Raw genomic sequence first — 12,015 nt, 5'->3', positions numbered from 1 at the left:
ATTCCAGTGCACCATCACTCTCACAAGAATAACATTTTGAGATGTTTGCTTGGGAAACGCAAGTTCCATTTTGTACCTGATGCCCCTTGTCCTGTAGCTGGGCACCACTCAAAATGATCTGGGCCCATCCTGTTGGCCTAGGCCCTGGTGATATTCATAAGCAGTGATAGGAGCCCCTCGTCCTTCTCTTCTCCAGGATAAACACACCCACATCTCTGCCTCTCCTTAGGAGACACAAATTCCAGTCCAAACATCATCTTGTACTCTACTGCAGTTTCTCCACTGGTACCTTTTCTGTCTTGAGTTGAGGAGCATGGAACGGGACACAAGACTCCAGATGCAGCCTCACTACCGCAGAGTAGGCAGGGAGGAGCATCTCCCCTGACCTGTTTATTACACACTTCTTCATGCAGCCCAGGATACTACTGGCCTCCTTGGCCAGAAGGGCACATTGCTGGCTCACGTTCAGCTTGGTGTCACATACAAACTCGCTAAGGGTGCACTCAATCCCTGTCTCCGTGTGTCTGGCAAAGGCAGTAAATTGTCCTGGTTCCCCTAAGGACACCAGATGAACACCACACATTACTGGTCTCCACCTGGACATCAAGGCATTAACCGCAACGCTTTGAGTGCACTTGGACTCCTGCATATTCCTTACTCACCGAAACATCCACCCATCAAATCCACATCTCTCTATCGTAGAGACAAGTCTGTTGTGTGCAATAGAATCAAATGATTTGCACAAGGCCAGGTGGATGAGGTAGTTCATCCTCCATTATCCATCAACGCTGTAGTGCCATTGAAGAAAACCTCAAAACTTGTGAGGCACAATTTGCCTTTTGTGAAGCCCTCTTGCCTTTCAGCTATGGCCTCCAGAATTTCCATCTTCCTTGACATAATATCCAGCAGGATCCACCAGGATTCGTGACCATGCCAGGAATAGAGGTAACACTGACAGGCTGGTTGTTGATTTGGGTTTCCCTTTTGCAGTCCATCTCGCAGGTCACTTCTGACACACGTACATTTTTGTCTTGTCTAGGAGCATGTGAGGCGAGAAATCATCAAAACTCAAGGAAAACACCAGCCTTGATTCTTTACTTTTATACAAACCTAGCCACTTTGATGTAGAAGACACAGATGCTTGTCAAACACAATGTTCCCTTTGAAACGACACGCTCGGGACTACCCACAACATTTTTGTCTGTTCTGTGTCTGACAGCTCTGGGTCTCCCTGCTTGGGGTGCCTTCTTCCCAATGTACCCACGAACCACGCCACACGAGTGCCACATGACGACCTCACGGACAACATCCCAACTCTGCGATGCTTTGGTTGCCTCTTCGGCCCACCCTGACATTCACCATCACCACCAAGATTTAGACTTCCAGACCTTTGCCTTGAAAGCTGCCACCAGGGCCAAGTAGATGGCATGACATGTTGATGACCTTCTTGCCTCTCCTAATTCGGGCTGAGCTGGGTCAGGCTGCCAGGAAATGGGCTCCCATCATCACAACGCACTCACAAACCACACAAGAAATATACCATGCGATTACCTCACTGACACCATTACACCTCTCCTACGCTTCGGTCACCTCTTGCGCCTGCCCTGGCACCCAACATCGACACCAAGCCTTTTACCTCTAAGATTCTCACTTCAAAGCAGCCGCCACCACATAGTGGACACGTCCTCAAGAGGAGGACATGACATTGAAGAACTGGGGCAAGGAAAACACACCCCACCTCATGACTCGCCACGCTGGGCCAGGACACAGCTGCTGCCTGCAAAATGCACTCACACACAAAGCCCGTCCCGCCCCTCGCGCACCACCATAAAAGCTGGCCCAGCACCTCTCTCCCTCACAACCTTCCCTGCACACCGTCTCCTCCACGCTCAACAAGGTGAGTCTCAAAACCCTGAGGCTCCTTCTCCTGTCCGACCTGCTCCCTCTCTTCCACCATGCTCTACCCCAGCCTCAACAGCCCACACGCCTCCCCACCACCACGAACCTCACAGACCCACCCACGCCTCCCTATTCCCCTACCCTCCTCACACTTTGCCCCTCGCAAACCAACATCCTGACTCTTGCTCAACACCTTCTCTTCCAGGGACCCTCCACACCACACCCATGGCCTGCAACGACCTCTGCCGCCCCTGCGCACCCGCCCCGCTGGCCAACAGCTGCAACGAGCCCTGCGTCAGGCAGTGCCAGGACTCCTCCGTCGTCATCCAGCCTTCCACCGTGCTGGTCACCCTGCCAGGACCCATCCTCACCTCCTTCCCCCAGAGCACCACCGTCGGGTCCTCCGCATCGGCTGCCGTGGGCAGCGAACTCAGCTACCAGGGAGTGCCAGTCTCCAACGGGGCCTTCGGCTACGGCTACGGCTACGGCTTGGGAGGTCTGGGCTGCTATGGTGGCAGAGGTCTCGGCTGGTTCGGTGGCAGGAGAGGCTGCTACCCTTGCTAAGGGTCCTCTCCACCACCCTTGACACCAACCACTCACACCCTGGAAGCCACACCATGGCTTGAAGATGCACGTCCTTGCACCTCGAACTTGCTCCCTTCCACTTGACGCTTCTGTCTTCTCTATTTCCGCACCCACCCAATAAAGTTTTCCTGCATCCCAGCCTGAGAAGCCTCCTCTTCTTTCTTCTCCCAAGCTTCTTCCAACCCCACCCAGCACAAAGCCAGGGCTACAGTGGCCATTGGGGTGGGTAGAAAGAGATTACAAGCTCCTCCTAGGCTCTACGTCCCCCGCCACAACAACAACACAGAGCAGCACAGGGACACTTCCAGAACATGACACAAGCCCTTCACTTGCCAAGACAAAAATTGCCCCTGCTCATGCACCACTATCCAGACCTCTGATGCCAGCTCCCCAGGAAAGCAGACACTTGACTCTCTTCCCCAGGACGACTCTCTCCCCACCACAGAAGCAAAATCACAGAACTGCAGAATCACAGAATGGTTGGGTTATTTTGGAAGAGATCTCTGGAGATCGCCAAGTCCAAACCTACTGCTAAAGCAGGGTCACCTCAATCAGGCTCTACACGAATGCATCCAGACTGGATTTCGGGAACTCCGGAGAAGTAGACTGCACTCCCTCCCTGGGCAGCCAATTCCAGTGCACCATCACTCTCACAAGAATAACATTTTGAGATGTTTGCTTGGGAAACGCAAGTTCCATTTTGTACCTGATGCCCCTTGTCCTGTAGCTGGGCACCACTCAAAATGATCTGGGCCCATCCTGTTGGCCTAGGCCCTGGTGATATTCATAAGCAGTGATAGGAGCCCCTCGTCCTTCTCTTCTCCAGGATAAACACACCCACATCTCTGCCTCTCCTTAGGAGACACAAATTCCAGTCCAAACATCATCTTGTACTCTACTGCAGTTTCTCCACTGGTACCTTTTCTGTCTTGAGTTGAGGAGCATGGAACGGGACACAAGACTCCAGATGCAGCCTCACTACCGCAGAGTAGGCAGGGAGGAGCATCTCCCCTGACCTGTTTATTACACACTTCTTCATGCAGCCCAGGATACTACTGGCCTCCTTGGCCAGAAGGGCACATTGCTGGCTCACGTTCAGCTTGGTGTCACATACAAACTCGCTAAGGGTGCACTCAATCCCTGTCTCTGTGTGTCTGGCAAAGGCAGTAAATTGTCCTGGTTCCCCTAAGGACACCAGATGAACACCACACATTACTGGTCTCCACCTGGACATCAAGGCATTAACCGCAACGCTTTGAGTGCACTTGGACTCCTGCATATTCCTTACTCACCGAAACATCCACCCATCAAATCCACATCTCTCTATCGTAGGGACAAGTCTGTTGTGTGCAATAGAATCAAATGCTTTGCACAAGGCCAGGTGGATGAGGTAGCTCATCCTCCATTATCCATCAACGCTGTAGTGCCATTGAAGAAAACCTCAAAACTTGTGAGGCACAATTTGCCTTTTGTGAAGCCCTCTTGCCTTTCAGCTATCGCCTCCAGAATTTCCATCTTCCTTGACATAATATCCAGCAGGATCCACCAGGATTCGTGACCGTGCCAGGAACAGAGGTAACACTGACAGGCTGGTTGTCGATTTGGGTTTCCCTTTTGCAGTCCATCTCGCAGGTCACTTCTGACACACGTACATTTTTGTCTTGTCTAGGAGCATGTGAGGCGAGAAATCATCAAAACTCAAGGAAAACACCAGCCTTGATTCTTTACTTTTATACAAACCTAGCCACTTTGATGTAGAAGACACAGATGCTTGTCAAACACAATGTTCCCTTTGAAACGACACGCTCGGGACTACCCACCACCTTTTTGTCTGTTCTGTGTCTGACAGCTCTGGGTCTCCCTGCTTGGGGTGCCTTCTTCCCAATGTACCCACGAACCACGCCACACGAGTGCCACATGACGACCTCACGGACAACATCCCAACTCTGCGATGCTTTGGTTGCCTCTTCGGCCCACCCTGACATTCACCATCACCACCAAGACTTAGACTTCCAAACCTTTGCCTTGAAAGCTGCCACCAGGGCCAAGTAGATGGCATGACATGTTGATGACCTCCTTGCCTCTCCTAATTCGGGCTGAGCTGGGTCAGGCTGCCAGGAAATGGGGTCAGATCATCACAACGCACTCACAAACCACACAAGAAATGTACCATGCGATTACCTCACTGACACCATTACACCTCTCCTACGCTTCGGTCACCTCTTGCGCCTGCCCTGGCACCCAACATCGACACCAAGCCTTTTACCTCTAAGATCCTCACTTCAAAGCAGCCGCCACCACATAGTGGACACGTCCTCAAGAGGAGGACATGACATTGAAGAACTGGGGCAAGGAAAACACACCCCACCTCATGACTCGCCACGCTGGGCCAGGACACAGCTGCTGCCTGCAAAATGCACTCACGCACAAAGCCCGTCCCGCCCCTCGCGCACCACCATAAAAGCTGGCCCAGCACCTCTCTCCCTCACAACCTTCTCCGCACACCTTCTCCTCCACGCTCAACAAGGTGAGTCTCAAAACCCTGAGGCTCCTTCTCCTGTCCGACCTGCTCCCTCTCTTCCACCATGCTCTACCCCAGCCTCAACAGCCCACACGCCTCCCCACCACCACGAACCTCACAGACCCACCCACGCCTCCCCATTCCCCTACCCTCCTCACACTTTGCCCCTCGCAAACCAACATCCTGACCCTTGCTCAACACCTTCTCTTCCAGGGACCCTCCACACCACACCCATGGCCTGCAACGACCTCTGCCGCCCCTGCGCACCCGCCCCGCTGGCCAACAGCTGCAACGAGCCCTGTGTCAGGCAGTGCCAGGACTCCTCCGTCGTCATCCAGCCTTCCACCGTGCTGGTCACCCTGCCAGGACCCATCCTCACCTCCTTCCCCCAGAGCACCACCGTCGGATCCTCTGCATCGGCTGCCGTGGGCAGCGAACTCAGCTACCAGGGAGTGCCTGTCTCCAACGGGGCCTTCGGCTATGGCTACGGCTACGGCTTGGGAGGCCTGGGCTGCTATGGTGGCAGAGGTCTCGGCTGGTTCGGTGGCAGGAGAGGCTGCTACCCTTGCTAAGGGTCCTCTCCACCACCCTTGACTCCAAGCACTCACACCCTGGAAGCCACACCATGGCTTGAAGATGCACGTCCTTGCACCTCGAACTTGCTCCCTTCCACTTGACGCTTCTGTCTTCTCTATTTCCGCACCCACCCAATAAAGTTTTCCTGCATCCCAGCCTGTGAAGCCTCCTCTTCTTTCTTCTCCCAAGCTTCTTCCAACCCCACCCAGCACAAAGCCAGGGCTACAGTGGCCATTGGGGTGGGTAGAAAGAGATTACAAGCTCCTCCTAGGCTCTACGTCCCCCGCCACAACAACAACACAGAGCAGCACAGGGACACTTCCAGAACATGACACAAGCCCTTCACTTGCCAAGACAAAAATTGCCCCTGCTCATGCACCACTATCCAGACCTCTGATGCCAGCTCCCCTGGAAAGCAGACACTTGACTCTCTTCCCCAGGATGACTCTCTCCCCACCACAGAAGCAAAATCACAGAACTGCAGAATCACAGAATGGTTGGGTTATTTTGGAAGAGATCTCTGGAGATCTCCAAGTCCAAACCTACTGCTAAAGCAGGGTCACCTCGATCAGGCTCTACACGAATGCATCCAGACTGGATTTCGGGAACTCCGGAGAAGTAGACTGCACTCCCTCCCTGGGCAGCCAATTCCAGCGCACCATCACTCTCACAAGAATAACATTTTGAGATGTTTGCTTGGGAAACGCAAGTTCCATTTTGTACCTGATGCCCCTTGTCCTGTAGCTGGGCACCACTCAAAATGATCTGGGCCCATCCTGTTGGCCTAGGCCCTGGTGATATTCATAAGCGGTGATAGGAGCCCCTCGTCCTTCTCTTCTCCAGGATAAACACACCCACGTCTCTGCCTTTCCTTAGGAGACACAAATTCCAGTCCAAACATCATCTTGTACTCTACTGCAGTTTCTCCACTGGTACCTTTTCTGTCTTGAGTTGAGGAGCATGGAACGGGACACAAGACTCCAGATGCAGCCTCACTACCGCAGAATAGGCAGGGAGGAGCATCTCCCCTGACCTGTTTATTACACACTTCTTCATGCAGCCTAGGATACTACTGGTCTCCTTGGCCAGAAAGGCACATTGCTGGCTCACGTTCAGCTTGGTGTCATATACAAACTCGCTAAGGGTGCACTCAATCCCTGTCTCCGTGTGCCTGGCAAAGGCAGTAAATTGTCCTGGTTCCCCTAAGGACACCAGATGAACACCACCCATTACTGGTCTCCACCTGGACATCAAGGCATTAACCGCAACGCTTTGAGTGCACTTGGACTCCTGCATATTCCTTACTCACCGAAACATCCACCCATCAAATCCACATCTCTCTATCGTAGGGACAAGTCTGTTGTGTGCAATAGAATCAAATGCTTTGCACAAGGCCAGGTGGATGAGGTAGCTCATCCTCCATTATCCATCAACGCTGTAGTGCCATTGAAGAAAACCTCAAAACTTGTGAGGCACAATTTGCCTTTTGTGAAGCCCTCTTGCCTTTCAGCTATCGCCTCCAGAATTTCCATCTTCCTTGACATAATATCCAGCAGGATCCACCAGGATTCGTGACCATGCCAGGAATAGAGGTAACACTGACAGGCTGGTTGTTGATTTGGGTTTCCCTTTTGCAGTCCATCTCGCAGGTCATTTATGCATCACATATATTTTTGTCTTGTCTAGGAGCACGTGAGGCGAGAAATCATCAAAACTCAAGGAAAACACCAGCCTTGATTCTTTACTTTTATACAAACCTAGCCACTTTGATGTAGAAGACACAGATGCTTGTCAAACACAATGTTCCCTTTGAAACGACACGCTCGGGACTACCCACCACCTTTTTGTCTGTTCTGTGTCTGACAGCTCTGGGTCTCCCTGCTTGGGGTGCCTTCTTCCCAATGTACCCACGAACCACGCCACACGAGTGCCACATGACGACCTCACGGACAACATCCCAACTCTGCGATGCTTTGGTTGCCTCTTTGGCCCACCCTGACATTCACCATCACCACCAAGACTTAGATTTCCAAACCTTTGCCTTGAAAGCTGCCACCAGGGCCAAGTAGATGGCATGACATGTTGATGACCTCCTTGCCTCTCCTAATTCGGGCTGAGCTGGGTCAGGCTGCCAGGAAATGGGCTCCCATCATCACAACGCACTCACAAACCACACAAGAAATGTACCATGCGATTACCTCACTGACACCATTACACCTCTCCTACGCTTCGGTCACCTCTTGCGCCTGCCCTGGCACCCAACATCGACACCAAGCCTTTTACCTCTAAGATCCTCACTTCAAAGCAGCCACCACCACATAGTGGACACGTCCTCAATAGGAGGACATGACATTGAAGAACTGGGGCAAGGAAAACACACCCCACCTCATGACTCGCCACGCTGGGCCAGGACACAGCTGCTGCCTGCAAAATGCACTCATGCACAAAGCCCGTCCCGCCCCTCGCGCACCACCATAAAAGCTGGCCCAGCACCTCTCTCCCTCACAACCTTCCCTGCACACCATCTCCTCCACGCTCAACAAGGTGAGTCTCAAAACCCTGAGGCTCCTTCTCCTGTCCAACCTCCTCCCTCTCTTCCACCATGCTCTACCCCAGCCTCAACAGCCCACATGCCTCCCCACCACCACAAACCTCACAGACCCACCCACGCCTCCCCATTCTCCTGCCCTCCTCACACTTTGCCCCTCGCAAACCAACATCCTGACCCTTGCTCAACACCTTCTCTTCCAGGGACCCTCCACACCACACCCATGGCCTGCAACGACCTCTGCCGCCCCTGCGCACCCGCCCCGCTGGCCAACAGCTGCAACGAGCCCTGCATCAGGCAGTGCCAGGACTCCTCCGTCGTCATCCAGCCTCCTGCCGTGCTGGTCACCCTGCCAGGACCCATCCTCACCTCCTTCCCCCAGAGCACCACCGTCGGATCCTCCGCATCGGCTGCCGTGGGCAGCGAACTCAGCTACCAGGGAGTGCCCGTCTCCAACGGGGCCTTCGGCTATGGCTACGGCTACGGCTTGGGAGGCCTGGGCTGCTATGGTGGCAGAGGTCTCGGCTGGTTCGGTGGCAGGAGCGTCTGCTACCCATGCTAAGGGTCCTCTCCACCACCCCTGAGACTAGCGACATACACCTTGGAAGACACAGCATGCACTGAGGATTCGCCTCCTTGCACCTCAGACTTGCTCCCTTCCACTTGGTGCTCCTTCCTTCTCAATTTCACTCCCCCTCAATAAAGTTCTCCTGCATTCAAGCTTGAGTCGCCTCCTCTCTTCTTTTAAAGTTCATCCAACCTCTCCCAGCACAACACCAAGGCTACAGTGGCCATTGAGGTGGTTGGAAAGATGTTGCAATCTCCACGTATGGTTTATGTCCCCAGCCACAACAACAATAGAGAGCAGGGCAGAGACACTTCCAGAACATGACAAAAGCCCTTCGCTTGCCCAGGCAAATCATGCCCATGCTAGTTCACCGCTATCCAGACCTCCGATGTCAGCTCCCCTGGTTAACAAACTCTTGATTCTTCCCCAGGATGACTCTCTGGCCACCACAGCAAGCAAAATCACAGAACTACAGAACCACAGAATGGTTGGGTTGCATTGGAAGAGATCTCTGGAGATCTCCCAGTCCAAACCTCCTGCTAAAGCAGGGTCACCTCAATCAGGCTGTACAGGAATGCATCAGATTGGATTTCAGTTTTTCCAGAACTGGCTGCCCAGTGCTCTATCACCCTTACAATAAATCAGGCTTTGCTCATGTTCACGTTCAACTTCCTGTGCTACTATTTGCGCCTTTTGCTCCTTGTCCAGTAGCTAGCGTCTACTTAGAAAAGTCTGGCCCCATCCTCTTGAATCCTTCTCTTTGCATATTGATCTTCTTTGATGATTTCTCTTCTCAATCTTCTCTTCTCCAAGCAAAAGCAACCAGGGTCTTTCAACCTTTCAAAGTCAGAGAGAAGCTCTAGGCCTTTTAAGCACCTCCATGGCCTCCACTGGACTCTCTCCAATAGTTCCTTGAGTTTCTGGAGCTGGCGATGCTCCACCCCAGGACTTGTTTAAGGCCAGATTGGATAGGGGCTTGGGTAACCTCATCTAGTGGGATGTCCTTCCCCATGGCAAGGGGATGGAACTAGATGATCTTTAAGATCCCTTCCAACCCCAACTATTCTAGGATTCTATGCGGCCTCTCTAGGGCAGAGTAGATGGGGAGGAGCATCTCATTCAACCCTCTTGCTACACTCTTCTTGACACACTCCAGAATACCCTCAGTCTTCACCACCAGTGCACATTGCTGACTCATATCAAGGACAAGGACCTGGCATTTGGCCTTGTCGAACTCGCAGATTTGCATGGGCTCGTGTCCCTAGCTGGTCAAGGCTGCTCTGGCTAGCAACCCTTTCCTCTGGAGAGTCCACAACATCATTCAGCTTGGTGTCATCTGCAAACTGGCAGAGGGTGCACTCAATGCCATTGTCTGCGGCCCTGGCAAAGACCGTAAATAATACTGGTCCCAATATGGACTCCTGACGACACCACTCGTGACTGGTCTCTACCGGGACAACAAGCTATTGACCACAATCCTTCGGCATCCAGATGATTCCTTATCAACCAAGCAATCCACTCATCAGATCCACATCTCTCCATTTAGACAAGGACAGACCTTTCCTCTTGGGTATTCATCATACCACTCAGCTTGGTGTCTTCTTCAGACTCCCTGAGGGTGCACTCACTCCCACTCTCTATGTCCCTGACAAAGACAGTGAATAATCGTTGTCCCAGGACAGACACTAGGTGGACACCGCTAGTCACTGATCTCCACCTGTACATCGAGACCTTGACCCCAGCACTCTGAGTGGAACAATCCCGCATAATTCTTACAAACCAAGAGGTCCACCCATCAAATCCACATCTTTCAATGTCAGAGACAAGGGTGCTGTGAGTGGCGGTATCAAATACATTACACAAGGCCAAGTAGATGAGGCCAGTTCCTCTTCCCTTCTCCACCAACACTGTAGCCTCACTGCACGCAGCCTCCATTTAGAAAAGGATGATGCGTGAGACACTTCCATATGATTTGCAGAGGGCCAGGTAGGTGAGTTCTGTTCCTCTTCCCTTCCCCACCAACATTGTAGACCCATCGCACAAAGACTCCAAATTTCTAAGGAACAATTTGCCTTTTGGGAAGGCATCTTGTCTTTCAGCAATCTCCTCCTTAATTTCCACACGCCTTGGCATAGTTTCCAGGAGGATCTGCCACAATCCGTGACATTGGCAGGCACAGAGGTGACACTGACAGGCTGATAGTTGACCTGGGTCTCCCTTTTGCGTCTTTAAAATGAGAGTTACCATCTGCTGCCTTGCTGAGGGTTCACTCCATCCCACTGCTCATGTCATTGCGAAGGATGCTGAACAGATTTGTTCCCAAAGATCCACATCCTGGGCTACATTAATTGAGATTTCTTTCCATCAGGACACCCTGCCACCCATCACAAGCCTCTGGCCCCAACCATTCAACCACTTGGCAGTTCAACTCGCTGGTCACTTATGCAAAGCATGCATTTTGGTCTTTTCTAGGAGGATGCAAGGAGAGAAAACATAAAAAGCTTCACGCAAAATTCAAGGTAAACACAAGCCTTTGTTCTTTCCCCCTCTACAGACCTACTCACTTTAATGCAGAAGATGCATAGCTTGGTCAAGCATGATGTCCTCTTCAGAAATCCATATTCATACGTCCTCATCAACTTTTCTGACCAGGGTTGAGCAGTGGTTTGTGTGGCTACCAGCAATTGCCATTTCCTCCTCACAATGCACCCACAAACCACACAACAAAAGTGGTAAGCAATGGCCTCACTGACACCATTACACCTCTCCTACGCTTTGGTCACCTCTTGCGCCTGCCCTGACACACTTCAGCAGCACCAAGTCTTTGGCCTCTAACACTCACACTTCAAAGATGCCGCCACCACCAATTGGACACGTCCTCAAGAGGAGGACATGACATTGAAGAACGGGGGCAAGGAAAACACACCCCACCTCATGACTCGCCACGCTGGGCCAGGACACAGCTGCTGCCTGCAAAATGCACTCATGCACAAAGCCTGTCCCGCCCCTCGCGCACCACCATAAAAGCTGGCCCAGCACCTCTCTCCCTCACAACCTTCTCTGCACACCTTCTCCTCTGCACTCAACAAGGTGAGTCTCAAAACCCTGAGCCTCCTCCTCCTGTCCAACCTCCTCCCTCTCTTCCACCACGCTCTGCCCCAGCCTCTCCCGCCGACATTCCTCCCCACCGCCACACTCCCCACAGAACCACCCCAACCTCCCAACATCCCTTCCCTCCTCACACTCCACATTTCAAAACCCCCATGCGCCACCACTTGCTCAACACCTTCTCTTCCAGGGACCCTCCACACCACACCC

General features: G+C 52.6%; 1 protein-coding gene across 1 annotated transcript; it reads left to right on the top strand.

Moving 5' to 3' along the window:
- The first annotated feature begins 8,352 nt into the window (after window positions 1–8,352).
- Window positions 8,353–8,691, top strand: LOC138718707 (feather keratin-like). Its single transcript, XM_069853208.1, has one exon. It carries the CDS (start codon window positions 8,353–8,355, stop codon window positions 8,689–8,691), a length of 339 nt encoding a protein of 112 aa, XP_069709309.1.
- Window positions 8,692–12,015: the final 3,324 nt, after the last annotated feature.

The sequence above is a fragment of the Phaenicophaeus curvirostris genome, chromosome 3 (genome assembly GCF_032191515.1).
Source record: "Phaenicophaeus curvirostris isolate KB17595 chromosome 3, BPBGC_Pcur_1.0, whole genome shotgun sequence".
In the NCBI taxonomy this organism is placed as follows: Eukaryota; Metazoa; Chordata; class Aves; order Cuculiformes; family Cuculidae; genus Phaenicophaeus; species Phaenicophaeus curvirostris.
The sequence above is the reverse complement of the archived record's forward strand: the minus strand, read 5'-3'. Positions and strand labels throughout refer to the sequence as shown.